The sequence below is a fragment of the Nipponia nippon genome, unplaced genomic scaffold (genome assembly GCF_047370975.1).
Source record: "Nipponia nippon isolate SJK-2023a ecotype South Korea unplaced genomic scaffold, ASM4737097v1 scaffold_2, whole genome shotgun sequence".
Taxonomy (NCBI): domain Eukaryota; kingdom Metazoa; phylum Chordata; class Aves; order Pelecaniformes; family Threskiornithidae; genus Nipponia; species Nipponia nippon.
The window spans coordinates 37368968-37392213 of record NW_028262336.1 but is presented as its reverse complement, the minus strand read 5'-3'; the positions used below and the strand labels follow the sequence as shown (position 1 = coordinate 37392213).

Below are 23246 nucleotides of genomic sequence, written 5' to 3'. Positions count from 1 at the left end.
AAAAATTTGCTCCTGAGCAAGATACTGAGCATAACAAGTCAGCTCATATCCATTAAAGCAGACAAGAATACAGTATTTTTGCATGTTTTGCAGGATCTTAACTCCTAACAAGAAAACCACTTAATTAGCACTTGGCCAAATGTGAATTTGGACTTAGCACACCTCTGTGCATTTGAGCCACTCCAAAGAATGCTGATCAGAAGATTTTTCCATGTCATTAAAGAACAGCATACTTTCTGACAGTTTATAAGCAACAAATTTCCAAATAACATTTTAGCTGATAGGATGGAAGGTCATAGAATCATAGAATCGTTAAGGTTGGAAAAGACCTTAAGATCATCAAGTCCAACCGTTAACCTATCACTGCCAAGTCCACCACTAAACCATGTCCTCAAGCACCATGTCTACCCGTCTTTTAAATACCTCCAGGGATGGGGACTCAACCACTTCCCTGGGCAGCCTGTTCCAGTGCCTGACTACCCTTTCGGTGAAGAAGTTTTTCCTAATATCCAACCCAAACCTCCCCTGGCACAGCTTGAGGCCACTTCCTCTCGTCCTATCACTTGCTACTTGGCAGAAGAGACCGACTCCCACCTCGCTACAGCCTCCTTTCAGGTAGTTGTAGAGAGCAATAAGGTCTCCCCTCAGCCTCCTCTTCTCCAGGCTAAACAACCCCAGCTCCCTCAGCCGCTCCTCTTAAGACTTGTGCTCTAGACCCTTCACCAACTTCGGTGACTTTCTTTGGACACGCTCCAGCACCTCAATGTCCTTCTTGTAGTGGGGGGCCCCAAACTGAACACAGTACTCGAGGTGCGGCCTCACCAGTGCCGAGTACAGGGGCACTATCACCTCCCTGGTCCTGCTGGCCATGCTGTTCCTGATACAAGCCAGGATGCCATTGGCCCTCTTGGCCACCTGAGTACACCGCTGGCTCATGTTCAGGCGGCTGTCAACCAACACCCCCAGGCCCTTTTTGGCCAGGTAGCTCTCCAGCCACTCCTCCCCAAACCTGTAGCATTACATGGGGTTGTTGTGACCCAAGTGCAGGACCCGGCACTTAGCCTTGCTGAACCTCATACAGTTGGCCCTGGCCCATCGATCCAGCCTGTCCAGGTCCCTCTGTAGGGTCTTCCTACCCTCCAGCAGATCAACACTTCCACACATCATATTTATGTTCGCTAGAAGTGAAGGAGAACGGGGGGGGGGGGGGGGGGGGGGGAAATGAAGAACTTTACCACCAGCCCATTTATATGTGGATAAAGTTTAAAAAAAAAAGTACAGTGTTGATATCATCTCTCATTTACTAACAGGGCAGGATCACACCCCTTCAAACAAGCTTACGGGCGTAACATTTTCCACAGAACACATACACTTCTGCAGAAGACATGTTACAGTTTCAGACTTGGGAGATATAACTTTCTCCTTTCCCTTGGAGGCTTATATTTCTGGAAGTAACAGGACCTCAAACATGGGCAGTAGGCATACAAGTTTCCATTTCCTGAGATTTCCAAAGTTATCCTGTAAAACATCAGCAGCTTAACAAAAGTAGCAGGGAAAAAGAAAAGAAGCATTTTTTAATCATTCTTTGAAGACCACCCCCTCAAAGCCACAGAAATTACATAAAGTAGAAAAATGTGAAAAATATAAAAAATATTTTCTGCTAGTTACAGTAAACAGGAAAGATTGGAGCAGGTTTGTACTCAACAGGTATAAAACATGCTTGTGTGCTGAAGAACCCTTCTTCTTCCCCAAACTAATTGGGTAGGGAAGCATTGCTCAAACAAGGCCAAGATCTTACTCCCCTGTGTTGAGAAAAGATTAGGTAAACTTCCTTCTTCCACATATGCTCACAGGGACACAATTAGAGTGCGGAGAACTACCTCTCTTCCTTGAATTCTAGGCAGAAGCAGTGAAGCCACAAAACTTTACTTTCTCCATGCTGCAGAGGCAAAGGCAACCTGCTAAAAGAAAAGCTCTTTCCCCTACAGCTTTTACAAATATTATGGGGAAAAATACAAACAAACAAAAAACAAACAAAAGACACCAAACAAAGCATCACATATTAAATAGCTGAACTGTCATCAGGACTGTCAGGAGACAGTAACAGAACAGGTTACTGTGTACCACTCCCTCTAAGGAAAACAATCCAGGTCACAACACTACAGTCTGCAGTTGGCTGCAGATTCAAAGATAAAACTATAATAACGACACTTTTTCAAAGGTTCTGGTTCTTGTAACTATGAGGACTAGAGAAACTTTTTGTTAGTTTTGATTTCAGAAACTGAAATTGTAGTTCAATTCTGCAGCAAGCCAGTTTCCATGGAGGCAAAATTCTGACTGACAGACATCATACAGCCTGCTGGGAGGCCAGTGAGTCTGAAGAAAACTAAACGAGATCTCAGTGTATGCCAGCAGATAGAGTTATACAATGTATAAAAGTATTGATATGGAAAAGAAATGGAAGGCAAAAAGTGGGGGGAAAAAAACCAGAAAGAAGCTTTGGCAGAGCTACCTAGGAGGTTTATATTATAAAAGAAATGCTGAAAGAATGAAAACTGGCAGAGAAACCCTTAAAAACATTAAGATATATTGACAAATTGGAAGGAAAATGTTGGTACTGAAGAGACTAGCAAAAAATGAAACTGTTCTATATTCAATAACCAACCAACAGAGAAGGCACAGTCAGATCCATTATAATCTGGCAGCCAAGAGGGCCAACCGTGTTCTGGGGTGCATCCAGCACTGTATTGGCAGGCGGTTGAGGGAGGTGATTGTCCCGCTCTGCTCTGCACTGGTGCGGCCTCATCGTGAGTGCTGTGTGCAGTTCTGGGCCCCACAGTACAAAAAGGACACAAAGCTACTAGAGAGTGCCCAGAGGAGAGCCACAAAGATGGTGAAGGGTTTAGAGGGGAAGTTGTATGAGGAGCAGGTGAAGTCACTCGGTCTGTTCAGCCTGGAGAAGAGGAGACTGAGGGGAGACCTCATCGTGGTCTACAGCTTCTTCACGAGGGAAGGAGGAGGGGCAGGCACTGATCTCTTCTCCCTGGTGACCAATGATAGCACCCGAAGGAACAGCAGGAAGGTATGCCAGGGGAGGTTTAGGTTGGATGTTAGGAAAAGGTTCTTCACCCAGAGGGTGGTGGAGCACTGGAACAGGCTCCCCAGGGAGGTAGTCGTGGCGCCAAGCCTGACAATACTCAAAAAGCATTTGGATAACACCCTCAGACATATGGTGTGAATTTTGGGGTTGTCCTATGCAGGGACAGGAGTTGGGACTTCATGATCCTTGTGGGTCCCTTATAACCCAGGACATCCTAGGAGTCTATGATTCTAAGCTTTTCTTCAAAATATTCTGAAAGCACTCAAAGGTACAGGAAGGAGGAAGATGAACACAACAGCTTTTTACAAAAGATATAAATATGCATAAAAGTGGTATAAGACAGTATATTCACCTCTAAAACTAAACTATAATCTTTCTGAAATATCTCTTAAAATTACAGAAAATAAACTAAGATTAGAAATTTAAGGTATTGTATCATAGTAAGAATAGTAACAGGAGTGTGACTTGCAAATTTTTAACAGTCAAAATGAGAGCAAAAAAGTGCTAAAAGTTTACTTATTAACTATAGCTGTATCTGAAGATGAGGCAAGAAAGAATACAAGATATTTCTCTTCAGAGAAACTCCCTGGTGTTTCCTAAAGGAAATAAACACAGGACACAGCTACCTTCTTCACTGATACAGGCTTTACAAAACAAACTCTTCTAACAGCAGTCATGAAATTCAGCCAAAATTTGTCTTTTTAAGAGTGCAGATGAAAATGTAGGACCAAATAGCAGCTCAAGATAAATTTCATCAAGAAACTAGAGATGGCAGCAAAGTCTCAAGCTGTCAGCTGAGAGTAAAAGTTAAATGAAAAGGAAAGTCCTGAATAATTCTTACAGCTTTGTTCGAACAGCAAACATTTCAAGTTGTTTATTTCTTTTTTCCCTTTTTTAAACAGTGACAAAAAAATTGGAAACCCATTAGAAAGAACAGGTGTAAACCACAGTAAGGCTTTATTTTTAAATGCAATGACTTCACAGATCAATTTTTAGCACATATCAGAAAAAGTATTTTAAAACCGCTTTCAACAAAATATGCATGTTTAAATCTACCATGTATCAATATTCTCAGAAGCCACCACTGGTTTCTGAATGTTCCAGCCATGTATCTGAAACCGCATTTCAGGAAGGTATTATTCTCATGCTTTTCCTTGGGTTTGCAACTGCAATAAATACTGAGAAGTTGGGTATAGGCTCAGTTTCAGGAAGAGAATTTTCAGCTCTTAGTTTTCCACATCACTTCACATTTTTTAAAAATACATTAGCAATATAGGAAACTAAGCCCTATTCTGAAAAATGGCAAATATTCAGGGAAAGAATCACAAAAGTTTCATAAACTGATCTGACCTTTCTGCTAAACTGCATCCCTGAGAATACTCTGAAATTCTCCACTTCTGAGTTTGCTGTTTAATTCTGAAACAAAAGGATCCTAGCATATTGAAAAGCATTGTCCAACCGCACCAAATAGCTCAGTATCTCACAACTAAGGAGAATACCCAAACCAACAGTTCTGCCACATGTTTTGCCTAGCTACTAACTGGGACACGTTCTCAGACCCAACCTGCCGGTCCGTGCCTAGTGCAGCAGCAGCTGCTACTCACTCATCAGTGTTTGGAATTCACTCTGAAATTGGGAGGCACATATTCAAGTCCTTCCCTAACACACAGAGCATGAAAAAGCACTCTCCAGGCTAGAAGATAAGGGAAACAAAGGTATTCTCAACACTCCCAGCTGATGTTTTATGGAATCATTTAATATTCACCAGATCACTAAGAAGGGAAAAGAAGCATCCATGATGATCATACTCACTAAGCAAAAAAGAAGAAATCTGATTCCCAGTCCCTGTTCTGAGAGAATTGTAAGTATTTCATACACACAACCCAAGGAAACCAACTCTACAGCCAGCAATCTATTTGAAAACATCCCTAACCAGCAGAGCAGACAATTCCAACTTTTGAAACCTTCAAACAACTTAGAAACTAAGAATCCAACAAAGAAGATATATCTGCAAGAGTTGAGAAAGCATGTTGTCTCAATGGCAGCTGTGAAGTATTGAATACTTTCCAATTGGAAGTGCCTGCAGCTGATAAAAAAAATTGACACACTTGAGATCTAAGATTAGAAAAAGAGCTCCTGATATTTTAAGCACCCTGTTTACTTTATGCTTTTAAAGATAATTGAACCTTAAGGGCTGAACACCCGAGAAACCCAGCCAACAGGTAACCATTTTTTCCAGAGGAAAAAGTAAAAAAAAAAAAAGAAAATATCTTAATCTAGTAGTTGTAACTGAGCAAAACAGTTCTGTCTGACCTTCAGTTTTGAAAGCCCCTTTTGTTGCTTTCATCTCTGTAGTGCTGAAGCTCTGGAATTAGAATGCTTGCAGGAACACACTAAGGAAGAGATTACCTCTAGTTTGGGGGCTGTAGAAAGGAAAACTGTTTTCTGTAAGCAGAAGTTGGTACTTTTCAATCTAAACTTGATCTAGATATACTAACACAGAACTTTTCCTTAAAAAAAAAAAAAAAAAAAAAAAAAAGAGGCAAATATTTTAATTGAAACAAGTTATTGATCAATGCAATACATTTTAAATTTAGGCTTAGGGCAAAACAAAATCTGAAAAAAAGGCAGTTCAGGAACATTTTGGTTTTGAATTTCTTGAATTTTCCTAAATATGCTATCAGTACTTTTGCACATAATCACATCAGAACCAGAAGTAACAGACTTAGATTGGGTTTCTACAAATATTAGAAGCACTGACAAACATTAGGCATGCTGGCAGTTCAGAGTACAACCAACTGCTAATATTTAAGTCCTGAAGGACCCAACAGAAATACATGCACACTTGAAGAGTATCTATGTTGTAAGCTAATATGCTTCAAAGAGTTAATTCAAATATTCAAAAAATAAAAATCCCAGATTTACAGTTGCTTTCCTAAGTTTAATTTGACTCTACTGTGTATCTTATTTAAATCCTGAATGAGGTGAGACCCTGACATAAAGTTAGTGCTTGGTTTTAATTACGGGGAATGTCTATGTGTATAGAAAAAAGGAAGAAGCAAATAAAGAACATAAAAGCAACTAAGTGTTATTTTTTTGTGTGTGCTAATAATTGTTTGTTAATTTGCAACTCTTTTTTTTTCCTTAAAAAAAAAAAAATCTTTCCCTTTTTTCCTCCCCTTTCCTTACCATTTTCTGGATTATTGCAGAAAAGAGTTTGGAGGCTATCTTCCTGCTTATTATGCAAAAAAGCCAAACATGTTTTAAAAAAAAAACAACAACAAAGCATTTTATGATACAGCCTAACTTAACAGTTCATTGTTGTCAAAGATGGGGAGAGGGGAGGAGTCCTGCGCACCTTGTCTCTCTCCATCCCTGAATCTTCTAACTTGAGCTAGTAGGTCTAGTCAAGCCAGTGAAAACAGCAGAAGAATAACCCATCCACAAGTGAATATTTTTGTGGTGCACCTGGCTTATATAGATCAGCTGAATGCTAAAGCTGGCACAGAGGAAGGGTGGACCATGCAGGGCATGGAAGCACATAAAGAGAGCAAGACCTCCCTCTTCCAGCAGCAGCAAACTTAATTCAACTCACATCACAAAATTGCACTCATGTACTCCCACAGTGCTTCACACGGGGGCAAACAGAGGAGAAAGGCTACTACCACCATGTTTACAGAATCTACAGACTTGCTACAACTTGATATAGCTCTCCTTCAGGAATCATGATATACTTAAAGAGGCTGCAAGATTACAGAGATGCAGGATTTTACCTCAGTTCCCACCCTTGTTAGCTGCTCTGTACAGCTAGACCAGTGCTAATGAGACAGATGTTTTCTCTAAACCCATCTGAACCCAACTTATCTGGTCCTGCTGAATTCAAATTCAACCCTGGCAAACCTAAAGTGTTCCACAAAGATCTGCTGTTCCAGGAAAAGTTACTAGGTCAGATCACAACTGATGCAGGAAAAATCCTATCCCTGAAACACATCATTCCCTAAGTTTTTTGTAATCTTCCTAGGCTACCCTCACCCCCACCTTCTACATCATCTTTTCCTAACCAGTCAGAGGAGGGTAGGGGGGTGGTTTGGAGAAGGGAGATAAGAGTACCTCACTTAATTCTTCACTGTCCCTTCCATTTACAGGTGTATAGATGCCTCTAATCCAGTGTAAATTAGTGCCTTCCCACTGTTCAGGACTGTTCCCCTCTGTTCAGTATCTGGAAAAAACATCTGGAGCCAAAAAAAAAGGGAGAAAAGTGGGCAGCTGACAACTCCATTTGCAGCAGCAGCTGCAGGATTTCCCTGGAGCAGGGTGGAAGTAAATAGGAGACCCTTTTGGCTGCCTTCTCCAAGGTAGAACATCAGGAATGCAGCCAAAGGTTTTATACATAGAATCTGTCCTCAAAACAAAACTGGGAGAATAAAGAAGATAGAGGATCTTGTCAAGACAAGTTAAACTTCCCTTTAGGAGAAATACTAAGAACTTTTTTCTTCTGGTTTGTGGTATTTTTTGTTGTGTTTTGTTGATGTTGTGTTTTTATTTTCCTCTGGAAAGAGAAATATGTACTCCAAAAAAGGAGAAGAGTTGAAGAGAAGTTTCAGGGTGACAAAAAACGATGAACCCGGGACCACCTTTATAAAGGCTTTTTTTTTTTTTTTTTTTTTTTTTTAAAGACAACTGCTCTCATACTGGGAAAGCCTATAATGAATCCTGAAGGCACAAAAGAAAAATGGATACTTTATGTACCCACATAAGACGACATCTAGAGATAGATTTCATAAAGTTCTGAATATCTTAAAGGCCACTGTACCTGAGAAGCCTCAGCCTCACTACAGCTAAGACTTTTTTCCCTACCCCTAGAGCTCTCTGGATCAAAAATTTCTGAATGTGAACTACCTTCCAAACCCTGGTAACAGTGAGTTTCAATGAAGTCACAAGTTACCTAAGAATCATGTGTTCCCTAGAAAAGGCACATTTTAAAATTGTAAGGGTTTCTCAATCTCAACTACAGCAGGACTGACACTTTGATGAGATAAAACTAGGTTTTCAGCTTAGCTGAAAGCACTTCTTTATCAACTGAACTGAAACAGAACACATTTTATACCAGTTTAAATGCCCATATAGGACTTATACCCCAGCTTTTACTTCTAAAAAAACTTGTTCAGAGGCAAGCTCTTTACAGCTTGCTTAATTCACATATCCTAGGAAATTTACTCAATATTAAACGCTAGGAGTAACTGCTTATATCCACACTATCCAGGAAAGAAAATGGGGATGTTAGTCAAAAATGAAATCAGAGTACCTGCAAGCAGTTACACATGCCATTGGGTAGCCAAAGAAACAGGTGAAGGAGTCAAGTGAAAATCTATTTAACCAAATGCTATTTAGAAACCTCTGGTGGAAGGAAAACATACAGAACTTAAGGAGCACACAATGTGTAAGAACTATGCACCAATTACAAGTGTCTTCATATGGTGAAGACATGTTTTAACTATTGGTTCTGAAAAAGCTAAGACAATATAGAAATTGACAAAATATTGACACTATAAAAATTCTGACAAATCCTAAGCCTGGAAGGAAAGTACAGCCCCACTGTACCTTGAATACTGCAACAAAAGACAGAAGGTATGTAGTAACTTTCTGGCTAGCCCTTCTTACCCTATTCCAGCAAAAAGCTATGAAAGTAAAAGAGCGAGGCACTTGTCAACCAAGGGAGGGTCACTTCTGTCATTTGAGGCTACATTAGGAAACTGTCCTTGGTCCTTTTAGTCCTAAACTGATCCTGTAACAGTTTTCCAGTTGTTTCTCTGAGAAGACGCCTTTGCTTCTCATACAAACTGGAGTGAAAAATTAAACCCTTATCATAATGCCAAGGTCTTTTCTACTCAAGCTCCAAAAATTATTCCAAACCTTATTTAGCTGTTTTCATTTCCGAAAAACAAAGATTCTGGTAAAAATGGGGCTTAAACACTAGTAACACTATTGTAACTGAAATGCCAAAGCTTGCTGTGCACTTCTGTTTCCGACAAGGGAGGCATTCGTTTTATCAATAGGCATCTCCCACGAAACATTGTAACTCACTCTGAATACAGCAGAAGTTTATTAAAAGAAGTTACTAACCCTACACTCTAAAACACAGTTCAGTTTACAGCTATGCTGAAGTAAAGGCTCTCTCTTCCTATGCTTTGGATGCCTTACCTAGGTATCCTCTTACATGCTTATCTGATATATGCAAAGAAAAAGAAAAGGGTTTCCTGGGGTTCTTTCAGTGGGCATATTAGCTGATTAGTACACTATCTTAAGAGATCAGTCTAACTTTTTAAATGACCAGGGATGATAATTCTGGCCATGCATGTAATATATCCTGTATACACACCTACTCACTCCTGGAAAAAGGAGAAATCGTAAGAGGTTTTTTGGGGTTTTGATTTTTTTTTTTTAATTAACTCCATAATTTGGCATAAAAAAACCCTACTTTTAACAACAACCATTTTCAATTCTGAAGTCACCATTCTTTAGGTGGCACATTTCATATGACTACAGGTTTCTGAAAAGTGATCTTTGGAAACATCATATTAGTGTTAATACTGCTCGATTACCTTGCACTGTCATGACATCTGTATAAGAGATTATAAAAAGGCCAGTGTATCAGACAGAAGGCTAAGTAGGTGAGTGGGTATTGACATAAAATACGGGTCTTTTCTTTCTCTAATATTTCTTTATCCTGAAGCATTTTATGTCAAGCATTGTGTTTGAATTGAAATGATTATCAGGGATCACGTGGGTCCTAAAGCCTAGCCCCCATTCTTGAAGGCAAAGTTTCATACTATTTTAATAAAAAGATCAAACTCTTAACTTAGCAAATCTTCAAGACAAGGTAGCTTTTTTTGTCCCACAACTTCTTACAGAGAGCTGCTCCAGAATCTCAGTAGTGAATTGGTCTAAAAACATTTCTAATTTTCAGCCTCAAATTATTTGGGACTAGTCTGCACACATTTGCTCACCTGGTCTTACCTTCAAGGGCTTCCTTCTCTTGGGTGTTTAAGCACAAAAACATATTTGTAAAGCCCTCGCACAATCTTTCTCAGTTTGTATTGTCCTAGATCAAGTTCCTTCAAACACCTCTCTTAAGCAAGCCTCTACTTCCCAATCATTACAGCCGTCTTGTTCACATCATAAGGATGTATGCAAGAATGCAGCTGCTTATCAAAACAACACTAGAAAAAGCCACACAAATGGAAAGGAGAGTACTGATTAAAATGTTGTACTCTGTAACTAGGTATATTAATTCTACTCTGTGTTCAGCTACAGTTGAACCTCTTAAGTAGACAGAACCTCTTAAGTAGAAACAGGTCACTATTACAGTTAAAATCCATAGCAGAATAACTTAGCTAAGGAGATATTCTAGCAATTATACACTTCAAATAATCTACTGTTATTTTCCTGAAGCAATGTACATTATGACCTCATGCTTAAATCAAATATTCAATATAATCTGTTCATCTTGAGCACTGTAACACAGAAAACAGCTGAGAACGTTTTATTAGTACACTAGTATTTCAAATAGTACTAAGAAATGCAAAAGCTAAACCAGACAAATCACTTTCCATATCCCTGAGAAGTTCCCTTCCCTCTCCCCGCTTTCCAGACGGTGAGTACATAATACAGTTGTTAAACATTTTCATTTGGTTTGTCAAAATTATACCCATCAGTTATTTGCATCAGTTTTACAGGAGATACAAAATTTTAATGGCATACTAGAGAAAAAGTACATTTGAGAGTCAACAGTATTCTCACTCCTGGACAGAGAAAATGGAGGCAATCATCATCACTGAAACCACCAAAATACTTCTAGATAGTTCTGTTATCACAATACTTAAAATTATAAAAATCTTTCTTGGACAAGGAATCCATGAGCTCTCTCCTCCCTTTCCTAAACACTCCCAGACTGGGGCATAAATCCAAAGCATCACCATCTCAAGGTAATAGCTTAGGATGGAACAGCAACCACCATCCTCTTGTCTGACTTCAATGGGATACGAGCCTTGATACTTTAATGCAAAAAAATGCCCTGTCCCACTTCCCTGCCCAAGACCTTGCGTCCTCCCCTTGCATCTCCTGCGGTGTTCCAGCAGTGCTGGTAGGCTGTGGAAGACAGGAACACCTGCAGGCTCCAGGCACTTTAACTCCTCTTTGCTAGATGGAAGAGGCCAAGCAGAGAGAACCAGCCCATCACAGGGGAAGGAGGGATGAAAACAAACTAAAATCCTTGGTGTGCAGTGCAGACAAGGACTAGACTGAACCCAGTCGTACTGCAGAGAACATCCTGAATGCTACGATAGTATTAGCACCAATCATCACATTATGCTTTGGTATCAAAAACACCGACGACTGCACCACTATTATGCACAATGATGGTACATATATATGGTCCACAAGCAGACGACAAAATTACAAAAATTTGCAATTTAAGTGACTATTAATATGAAGACTAGTGATTTCAATTGCGACAAATACCCTTTTTAACACAAAAAACTTTAATCAACTTTATCACATAGTATTTGCAACTAAAAAATTTGGAGACATTTTTAAGCAACTTGCAATCCTGCTGTTAGAAAGATCAGACAACCTTTATGGTACTCCTCTAATGCTAACATAAACCGACATGAATCTTAAGAGGTACAGAAAGTCAAAACCAGATAATGTAAAATAAAGTCCTTGCAGAACAAGGATTCTATCTACCCTAAAAGCCATGCTTCAGTCTTCTAGACTCAATACCAACAAAAGACAGGCATTCTCTCTCTGACACAAAGAAAACTACTGCTATGTGAACATGGAGCTCCTATGATAAACTCAGAACAGTTTTCACCTCAGATGAACAGCCAAGATGTTTCAACTCTACACCTACTACGTTATATAAACTACTCAATGCATTCTGAGTGAAGGTTTTAGCAAAAAGTAAAGAAGTACACTTAGCACTATTATCTGTAAACTGTCAATCAAATGCAATATACAGGGAGATTCTCTTCAAAGTTACCTGGAAGCAAGTTTGGAAAAAAAGGGCACACCTGGGGTTTTCATCACTGCCAGTTATCCCAAGATACGTGAACACATTTTTGAAGGCCAATATAGAAATCCCCAATTTACTTCTTGCTTGAAGTGTGTTTGTGTCAGCCAAGACTGACGACAAGACAGTAACCTAGAACATAACACATCTGGTAAAGAAAAACTACATGACTAATATTAGTGTCATAAATGCCACTTTAAGAAGTTCAACAAGAAACTGGGATTATTATTACTCCAATTTTTATCTCTATATAGCTTTCACTGATGGAAATGTATACTGGAAACATATGCAAATGAAGATTTCCCGTAATTTTTTTCTAAAGGAAACATGAACTAGAATTTCTCTCTATCCGTCCTGGCCTTTCTTTCCTCCTGCACCCATTCAAAATGAAAAATGCACGCTTGCAGAACTTAAACACATTAAATGCCACACAATAAACAGTTTATCACTGTCATTCCAATCAATTGATTCATATACTATTTCATTGTAATTGTTCCACACTCCAGCACACCAAAAGCTATTATCACTGCATTTACACGAAGTAGGTATTACCAGTTTATTGTATTTAAAAGTGTTTAAAGTTTATCCTAAAGATCAGACTACACCTCAACAAATTGGACCGCATGCTGTCAGCTAAGAAACTATCTCCTCATTTCTCTAGTAAATTGTATGGGAACTTTGGGACTTCTCTTAGACAAATATTCAGACATTTTACAGGCAAAGATCTCTTTTCCACACCCTTTGTGAAAATACCTTTTACTACCTTAAATAGCAGTGGTAACTACCTATTTAGGAAAGATAAATTACATGTTTTAATATTTCATGTGTCTGAAACGCACATCAGGGCCAGATGTGCTATTTGCAAGAACTAAATTACTGTATCAATCAATAATAAATCACAGGAACGTGCAGACGTTCAGTGGATGTTTCACTGAAAGATGTTTAGCAAGATGCATATGCAGCAATTCAAAGCAGGTTTACAGCAGCTTTCCTCAAGTTGCTTAAAGACAAGCAAGGTGGTACTCAGAATCTGTAAGCTCAGTAAAGATGTTGCATCCCTGGTTCCCTGGAAGTCACCTGCGCAGTATTGCAAAGAAACAGGAATACTACTTATACAACTGTACGTGAAATTGTATATTTATTTCAAATGTTTTTTTAGAGGACTGACATGACATCTGTGCGGAAAAGCCTGAGCAATCACAATGAGCTATCAACACTTCGCACCATCACTGCTGCTATTTTCAGTGATCCACCCTGTTTTTGCTACAGTGCTCTTGGCATCATTATGCTACTATGATTCAATATTTATCTGTTAGATCTAGTTACATCACAACACTATCTATACTACCTAAATCTCATGTGGAACTTCTGTGGCTAATACCTGATCCACAGTTTCTGAGCTCTCTCTTCCAAATTCTCCAATCACAAAACAAAAACTCATTTGAGATGTGCAAACATCTGGACCTCCGTGAATCATCCATTCTCTAAAAGGGCGTGTGGTCATGCATAATCACTGCACCTTCTTTCTAACGGTAATCAGGTAGGAATAAACCAGTGTGTGAACTGCAGTGGTTAGCATAAAAACCACTTGTGAAAGGAGTGTGCCAAAAATTGTCTTCAAAACACACTTAATAGCAGAGTTTAACAGAGCCACAGAAGCTCCTCACCAACAACCAGCATTAAGGTAAAGCAATCGCTTACCATTTATGAAGGCAAACAAGACCCTTTAAGTTTAATATTTTTAAAAGTTGTTTGTGTTAAGAGAAAGGTAGTAGTAACTTGTGAAATGACAGAACTGAGTGCTGAAACTTCTGCCAACAACAAAGTCACCTGCTAAGTCCAAGACTAGCATTTTAGTATAATCCTGAGGAAAGATTAATTCTAGAATATTTTTAGCCCTAGCTTTGAAAGTAGACAGCACTTGATATAAACTGAAAAGCACACCAGTGGAGACCAGACAAGAGAAAACATGCAGAAAAAAATCTTTTTTTGTAATCAAAACACAGTGAACAACTATTCTTATAAAATTAATTGTCAGGAAGAAAAAAGTGCAAACACGCTGAACAGTGTCACTACTAAGGCTTCCACAGCAATCTCAGCTCCGGAATCAGAAACAGACAGAAAATTTAGGAAGCCACAATATTGCTACATCTTTCATGTCCATTTTGCAACACAGACACAACTACAGAAAATACGTGAAAGATGACGAATAAATAAGAAACGGATTTCGAAACCAGGCAGTCACAAAAATATGGGGGGGGGGGGGAACGGAGTTCAGCTTTAATTCTTTATCACCATCTGATCTGGGGGATTCTGTGCATTTTCTTGGTGCGATTACACAGACCGAGACTTGAATTGTCATTTTCACCCACCCTACAACAGTGGTTACCCGAAACGGGCAGCTGGGGAACGCTAGCAACTACCTCAACTCCTAGGTTTGATACAAGCCTCGAACATCGGCTACACAGCAGTTGCATAATAAGACTCAAAAGGCCACGCACTCCCACTGCCTCATACATCCCCGTGTCCACACGAAGGAGAGCGGAGGGAAAGATCTGGACGAAAACCGAGCGCTACCCGAGCGTCACTATTGCTGCCGCTAACCAGCTGGTTATCATGCAGCAAAGCGGAGGAAAAACCACCACCTGGCGCACAAATGTGCAGACACCCAGTGGATAGGTGGATCTACACAGAGATATCTTCCCTTTCCCTTCCCCAATAGGCAATCCTTGATGGGTGTGCCAGGAATGGGATATCGGGGGGAGGAGGAGAAGAAAAGGGGTGGGAAGTGGTTGCCGCTTGCTGCAGCCAGCCTGAGTGATGGTTAGGCGGTTAATCATGGTGGCTGAGGAAACATCGGGTCACTTCTCCCCCTTCCGCCTCCCGTGTAATAGCGGAGGTGGGCAGCGCGGCCGAGGCGCTCCCCCTGTCACCGCCACCGGCCAAAAGGGGGGACCCGGACCCCGCACCGCTCCCACGGACCCGCTGGCGGCGGCGACTCAGGTGGGTGCCGAGCAGAGCATCCCTCTCCCCGCCGCGCCCGGCGGGAGGGGCCGGGGCCGGGCCCGGGGGCACCGCCGCCCCCTCCCCCGCTCTGCCCGCCGGCGCACACGCCCGCCCGCCCGCCCTGCCCTGCCCTGCCCGCCTCCCGCTCCCCGCGGGACTCACTTGCCGATCACCTCGCAGAGCTCGTACACGTCCTCGAACAGCACGTCGTCGTCGGCCATGGTCCGGGCGGGGGGGGATCAGCCCGGGAGGCGGCGGCCCCGGGGCGGGGGGGGCGGGAGGGAAGGAGGGAGGGGATGGGGGGGCCGCGGGCACGGTCCCCGCCGCGCGGCGCGCTCCCCTGCCGGTCAGCGCCAACCGCCACCACCACGGTAAATCCCAACCGCTACGGCCGCTCCCGCCGCCGCCACCGCCACCTTCCGGGGGCGCCGCCGCCGCCCGCCCGGGGGCTCCCGCGGCCGCGCCGGGACTCCCCGCTCCTCCTCCCGCGGGCCGCAGCCGCCGCCGCTCCCCGCGCGTGTCACACACTCCGCGACCCCACCTTCCTCCTCCTCCTCCTCCGCCCCCCACCCCCCTCCCGCCCCCTCCCTCCCCCTCTCAGCCGGCTACTCCCCAGCGGCCGCGGGCGGGCAGGCAGCTCCGGCTAGCGGGGCGGCGCGGGCTCCATGGAGGGGATCGGCGCGGCGCGGCGAGGGGCCGGCGGCAGGCGGCGGCAGCGCCGTCTCGCTCCCTCGCTGAGCGGGCGGGCGGGCGGGCGGCCGCGCGCTCCCGGCCGGGCGGGGGGAGGCCGCGCGCCGGGAGGGAGGATAATAGTGGGAGGGGGAGGGGCGGGGAGTTGCAGGCGCGGCCGTTGATTACGCTCCAGGCGCGAGGAGGAGGAGGAGAAGCAGCAGCAGGAGCAGCGACGGCGGCAGCGGCCGCGATAGGCGCTTGCTTTACTGGAGGGCGGGCGGGCGCGCGCGCCCAGCCGCCGTCACGCAAAGCCGTCACGGCCCGGGCGCGCGCGCGCGCGGGGGCGGGCGCCGGGGAGAGCGCGCGCGCCGGCAGGCCGAGCAGGCGCGGCACGCACGCACGCACGCACGCGGGGGGCTGTGTTCGCTTCCGCTCCCTTTCTCCCCACCTCCACCCCCCGCCCCGCCAGAATCGCGCGCGGGGCCACGCCCACCGTCCGTTTGGGGGGGGTGGGGCGGTCGGGCCGGTGTGCGCAGGCGCGGGCTGGGATGACGTCATGGGGCGGGGCGGGGGCTCGGCGGGGCGGGTGGCGGCGGCGGCGGCGGTGGCGGCGGCGGCGGGGTTGGGCCCCGGCCCCGGCCCGGCCCCGCGGCGGGGAGGAGCGGCGGCGAGGGTGGCCGGGCGGGCTCAAGTACCGACCTTCCGTAGCGCCGCGGCCGCCCGCCCCTGAGCGCCAGCTGGTGGCAGGGGGCCGGCGGCAGAAAGCCCCGGCGGCCCCGCCGCGCCGAGCCCCGGAGCTGGGGGGCGGGTGGGGCGCAGGCAGGCGCGGGAAGGGGAGCGGGGAGCCTCGCCGCCCGGCCGGTGGGTCGTGAAGGCCGCGGCGTAGGCGAAGGATACGGCGCCTCAGCTGCGCGCAGAGGCGCGGTCTGTAGTGACGGGCGTCCCTTCTCGACTTCACGGACTCGACGGTAGCAATAAAGAACCTCTGTGCAAAACTGGGCTTGTAGGGATTTGTCCAGGGGCCGTTAAAGTGCTTTTTTTTCTTTTCTTTTTTTTTTTTCCCCGAAAGGATATAAGCATTTTCTGGAGCGCCATTTGAACACTCTTTGTTGTGAGGAAAGCAGTCATCTTATTAGCCCTATTAAATTCTCAGAATTTAATTCTAGTAGAGAATTTAATTCTCAGAGTGCTCTTGGATACACTCTTCCAGTTGGGCGAGTTAACTCGTGGCTGTCGTTTCTCTTAATAGCTACGTAGAAACAATGCCTGAGACAACCGGGTGAATTTTAAAACACCAAGTACTCACCTGATCTGTTGTGTTCCATGTTTTTTAACGTTACACAGAAAACAATATACAAGAGAGAGATGTAAGTTGCACGTGTGTGCTTTTCCAAGTTTTGATTTAGGTGGTTTGTAGAGGAAAGCAAAGCTCTTTTGAAGGAATTGGTCAGAAACTATTGCAGTTTACAAAGTATTTTTGCCAAAGTACTTCAGCACGCACGCAACTTCTTAAAACGCATCAACAAAAGTAAATTATACATTTGTTCCCCACACACAGAAAAAACCTGTCAAAGCAGAATTATCTGATGAAATGGTTTAAGGGTTAGCTTTAAAATGCAGAGCTGATGACACTTCACCAAGAACACCTTGTTCCTGTCTCCAGACAAATTCAAAAGAAAAAAAATAAATCAGGAAAAGCCATGAAAATAATTACATCTATCTCCTGCACAATGGTAGCATATAAGGTGAGAGACATTCCCACGAGGCTGTGCTCTACACCATACAAACCTTTAAAAAATATTTAAATGCCATCTGCTATTTGGAATGCAAACGAAAAACCAATATATTTAGGTTGTTCCCTAAATTTCACACAGCTAAACATGTGGGCAACCGTTTTTTCCTTTTGCGAGGCCGTCAGGCTGAGTACCACATAGGCCTGACAGTAGTAAGTTTTAGAATATGGGTGAGCGTTGACTTATATTTTGAGCAGAAGTTGTCGTCTGACTATGCAGAGCCGTCATTAGAAGGTAACGAGAAAAAACGACTCAAAAACACACAAGGAATTAAAATGCTCATAACAGATCCCTTCCCGAGCTGAGGCAAACGCTCTTACCGCTCTAGCAGCATCACTTCACGGAGGTCTCGCCTTCCTCCGGGTGCCAAGCGCTAAGAGTCACACCAGGCCACGCCACCCAGGTGGGACCGATTAAACTGAAAACAAGGAGTACCAAGCATAATGCATGGGGAGCTTTGGGACAAAACATTGTAATAGAACAAACGCTTTAAGAGCTTTGGAGGGCAGTTGGCTCCGTTTTGACGTGACACAGCACATATAAACATGCTTTTTCTGCTAACGGATGGGGTCTCAGAGCACAGGTTGGAGAGTTAGAGCTGTTGTTGCGGGAAGGTAGTTTCTGGGAAGACACTGAACAAAATGGGCTTTCCCTAAGAGAGGTGGTTCGTTCCCTGGCATCTAGCCTACCTGAAGGGTCATACTACCTTCCACTAAGGAGGGTAGCAGCTGCTTTTTTCACTTGATGGGCTGAGCTTCCTATTTCTTTTTTTTTTTTTCCCCATTCTGGAGCAGAGAAGACATGTTTATTAGAGCAGCTGTAGCATTCATTGCTTAGGCTGCCAAGAAGCAAGGCAAATCTATCAAAGCCTACAAACGTGTCAGCTGTCCACGTTCAGTGCAGGGGGAGAGCGAAAACGGGAGCTGCCTACTGTTTCAGTTGCATGAGAAGAATCTGTCTGAACTAGGATTTGTGTGCAGATCTGTATCATAAAAAGTTGCATACTGAACCAGCAAAAGCAGCAAGGATACCACTACATCAGCAATTACTAGAGCAAGTGAGAACTATGCTGTAACTCAGTGTCAGATTGAATGGGCTCAAGAAAATATGAGCATTAGTTTGCCAGGTTTGCAGCAGCCAATACCCAATAGTATGACCACCCAAGCAACGCATATACGGATATGCTTGTGATCATGAATTTCAGCCACAAGTTTGTAAGCAGTCATTCCCTTTCCCTTGCACAGGCAGGCATTCTTGATTTTCACCCATGTATCCAATACATCTCCTTACAGATTCTGGGTTTAATTCAGAAGTTAAATTCTGAAATATGCACATCTAACATTGTATTAAAAAGTATGTCATCGGTCGTTTCAGGGCTGGGAGAGGGACTTCTTCATAGGGAAATAGCAAGAAAAGGACAGAGACTATTCGCAGGAAGGAAGGAAATGCTTTACAATCCCTAGTAGCCTTCCCCAAACCACTGCACGTGTTTGAGCTGCCTGTCTGTCAGATTCTGAACTGCTAGGTTAAGGTGGTGTATTTTTAGGCAAACCACTATTGTTGTTTCATTCAAAAGTTTATTTTAAAGTCCTAAGAAATAGCTGAGTGTGGGCTTGGGCACTAGAAAACCCCTTTCTTAAAATTTTATGGAGTTTTCAAGTTTTATTTGGCTGTGGTCTTCGCAGGATGTGCACGTATGGTCTGCACACTGTTGGTGACCCACAGGGCAGGTAAGTTGTTCAGAGGTTGTTCATGGAACCATAGTTACCAGATACATCCAAACAGCCTTTATAGTGTTTTCACTTAAAAGTGTGATGTAAAAGGTACATGATGATGAACAGGAAATTTTAAGGGTTTGACAGAGTTCTGTAATTCAAAAGATGTAGGAAGCACCAAATTCTGTGCCTCAGATTCCAATTATAACAGGGCCCTGGGTACTTTGATCTGTAACCCAGGTATTAATTCACCCCCTCTTACAAAGTTTGAGGATGATACTGACACTGAAGATGAGCATGAACTGTTAGTACTTCATAAGAGAGAATATGGGAGGCCTACCAGATTTCTGAAAAACCACTGTATTGTTTAGGAGTGCAAATTCTATGAACTGAAAATAGTTCATATTTTGGGCAATAGAAACGTATTTTGGTTGCAATGAAAAGAGACGACGTTTTGATCATGACAGACATGGACATTTTAAATCCCTGTAAAAAATGTCGGTCAAAAGAACCCTAAAAAGCCATCAGCCAACCCTGAATAAGCCTGGATAACCTCTTACAAAAGTGTATAATTAAATCAGCTTGGAAATCTACTGTGTGATAGGGCAGTCTGCAGCTGCAGAGCTCAGGGGTAGCATACTGCATAAGTTGTGCCACACCGTAATTAAGGAAGCCGGGTTTCCCACGAATGCGTGTCTTAACAGGTGAATGATGTTTGTCTAGGAAGATAAATCTTCAACTGCATTTTTCTCCTTAGTCGAGTTTTTTTTTTAAGTTCCTCCATGGTGACAGTTCTCCATTGTTTGATGAGAAGTGGACTTTCACTGCCACCCTTCCTCACTAAACACACTATCATCAGGTCTCTTTTCTGCAGCCCCCTATCTTCAAAGGACAGCTGGAGCTTATCCCTGGGATCCGTACCTTGCCCCCATCTAATCCTGTTGAAATTGACCCCCAGGTTCAAAAGTTCCTGGGAAAGATACAGGCTTGTACGTATACATGAATATGGGAAAGCATAAATGTTGTTTCCTCAGGCAACCGGCTAAGAGCTGCCTCTTTTGAATGAGGAATTCTTTTTCACTGCTGTTCAGACATGGTGACCACATCACCTTCGCCAGACACTCGGCTCATACTGACCCAGCCACCCAGCTGGGACGGAGTGCCAGGTCAAGTAATCAGCCAGGTCTTGGTGAAGGAATAGTAAGGGAAAAAGTCACGTTCCTCATCTGTGATTAGACCCTAGTCATAATTAAGCATAAATTACAGGAACACTACTGAAGATAGGTAGTAAACTAAACCAAAGCCGAGCCTATCTGATACTGCCAAAGCAGCTCACAGTCGCCCTTCAAAATAGATTTCCAAAGGTGAAATAGTCCCAGGTAGGAACAGCTGGCAACATCAAAAGAGAGGGGAAAACTTAAAAATAACACAAACCCCTACTTCATGGAGTTTCTTTTTTAGCTATTCCTTGCCATTCTGATTATTTTTCCCTTCCTTCTGTACTGTGTACCTGTGAACAATCTTGATTGGATTACTGGAGATGCTTATTTCTTTTCTCCCTAGTTGCAGCTTTTCCTCATTGATGGGTATGGATTAAATAATAAGAATTGTGGAGGAAATCTCTCCATGATGCTTTTATTGAAACTTTTTTAAATTAAAAAGAGCTTACAAGATGTACAGGGGATAAAACCAGGTAATAAAAACAACTCAAAATTCCGGTTATCTTTTCATCATTATCCTAAACAGAAATTTGTAACCATATGCTACAGTCATGCACCTATATAGAGAAATATAATTAAAAATCACATCATAAGGACAATATCGAATTGCTACATACTAGCACTGAAATAAAAAAAAACCCAAACCTTATCTTTTCCTTTCATATTTTTATTTTCTTCTTTCTTGCATTTCTCACTCTCCTACTATCTTTTGTAGAAATGTATTAAGCTCTTTTGAGTAGACAGGTGCCACCCTAATAGTTAGGAACTCCAGAAGGGCCCCGCAAAGCAGAGTAAGTGCCCAGAGGAGCTTTGGTGTAGATAAATGGCAAGGAATACTGTATCTAAAGGAAATCCTCATCTACACCATCCCTGCATGATGCTAAACTTGGAACTGGCAGTTGCAGCTCTGGAAAGAGCCCTCAGACTCACCCTGGAACTTCTCTGAAACCATTGCTGCAGGGTGCAGCAATGGTCAAAAAAAAGCCAATAAAATATTGGGCATATCAGGACAGGCATGAAAACAAGGCAGAAGGTGTCATTTTGTCTCCATATAAAGCTCTGGTGCACCTGCAGCTGGAGGGCTGGGAAGTTTCAGGCCTCCCTGTCTCCAGAAGGACACAAAGGAGTTTGCAAAGGAACAGAGGGAGAAGGGCAAGGAAAAGAAGCCAAGGATGAGCCTTCTGCCTTGCCAGGAGAGGGCAAAAGGCTGGGACTTGTCAGTTTGCAGAGGAGACACCTGAGGTACGATATGGTCGAGGTTTACAAAATCATGAAGGTTGTAGATAAGGTGAAGGCAGAACTGTTGTTCACCAAACCCTGCCATACTAAAACTAAGGGGTGCTCAGTAAAACTAGTAGGAAGGTAGTTTAAGACAGATACGTGAAAGTACCTTTTAAAAAATAAATACACACACACTGGATAGTGAACTTTGAGAACTTGCTGCCACAGGAGGCTGTGGACACCAATAGTATCAGCAGGTTCAAAAAGGAATTAGACCATTTCAGGGATGACATATCATTATAAACAAATACTGGAAGGAATAGGCAGGGGTGTGCCTCGGAGCATCCCCAGTACGACAAATGTAGATGCTGGGGAAGTGGAAGGGGAACTGACTGCAGGTAGTGGCTAGACTTTCATGCACTTTCTAAATTATCTTGTACTACCACTGCTCCGTTGTCATTTTTAGAGGTGTAAATACAGTCTTTCACTATAAATTACGCAGTCAGCTTCTCCACATTCGGGGAAATCACAAGAGTCAGCATACCTGGAATGCAAAGAATATCCTTACCCAGGAAGGCCACGTTATTGATCTCGGTTTATCCCCTGTTGGGTAAGTAGGGCTAGATGGACCCATTAGGGCATTCTTATATTCTCAGCCTTTCAGTTTCATCCTATGTTTCATTTTTCATTCCCAACTTTGTCCTTTATTTTGTCCTCATTCTGCCACCAATTTATTTTCCAAACCCTATTTATGAGGTCTGAGATACCTATTTTCTCTTACTGCATTTCCCAGATCACTATTTCTATTAATGTGGAGTAATACAATGCAAAAGCTGACAAGGCTTACAGTTGAAGACTTCTAAGACATAGCTATGGCTTTACCACTTATCCTATAGCCTCAGGGTAAGCCAAGCTTACGACATTTTATAACTTTAGAAGAGAATACTAATTCTGTAAATAATTATTTGCCAAGTATTCCATCTTCCTCCTTGTCATCCAGCTTTTTTTCCTTTCCTCCTGGTGTTCTCAGCCCACTTTTTTTTCAGATGGGGTATAGCTTCACAGAAGAGAGCAAACACCACTCTGCCTGCCCACTTAGTTACTTCCCACTTCCTTCTCCTTCTTCCTTACGCTTTCCCTTTCTGAAGTGTTATGCTGACACTGCATGATTATTCACACCCAAAATTTGAGGCTCTTTCATCCTTCAAGAACAAAACCATCTGCAATGGGAGGAGTTAATATTGACTTCCTGATTCGGACTGGTCAAGTTGCCTTTGAGAAAGCTTCTTGTAAATCTTTTGCCTGCAGAAATCCAATTCATAGATTGTTTGCAACAGATCTTTGAAATTTAGCAGGAAAAAAGTCCCAGAGGGCAAAGATGTATGTTTTTCTGTGTCCCATGAAATTCTCTTCAGGTCTGTCAGAGGGAGAAACTGGAAGGAAAATATC

General features: G+C 43.3%; 1 protein-coding gene across 8 annotated transcripts in view; it reads right to left on the bottom strand.

The window, feature by feature from the left end:
- CASK (calcium/calmodulin dependent serine protein kinase) overlaps positions 1-15730 on the bottom strand; it is a 234217-nt gene extending 218487 nt beyond the window's left edge. For 5 of the 8 annotated variants that reach the window (XM_087756254.1, XM_087756258.1, XM_087756261.1 and 2 more), the window contains exon 1: positions 15339-15730. In XM_087756254.1, the coding sequence (XP_087612380.1) occupies positions 15339-15397 (59 nt within the window). In that variant the 5' untranslated portion in view covers positions 15398-15730. The remainder of the gene's footprint in view (positions 1-15338) is intronic. The other 3 variants (XM_087756257.1, XM_087756256.1, XM_087756259.1) reach the window with 1 other exon arrangement.
- Between the last annotated feature and the right edge of the window lie 7516 nt (positions 15731-23246).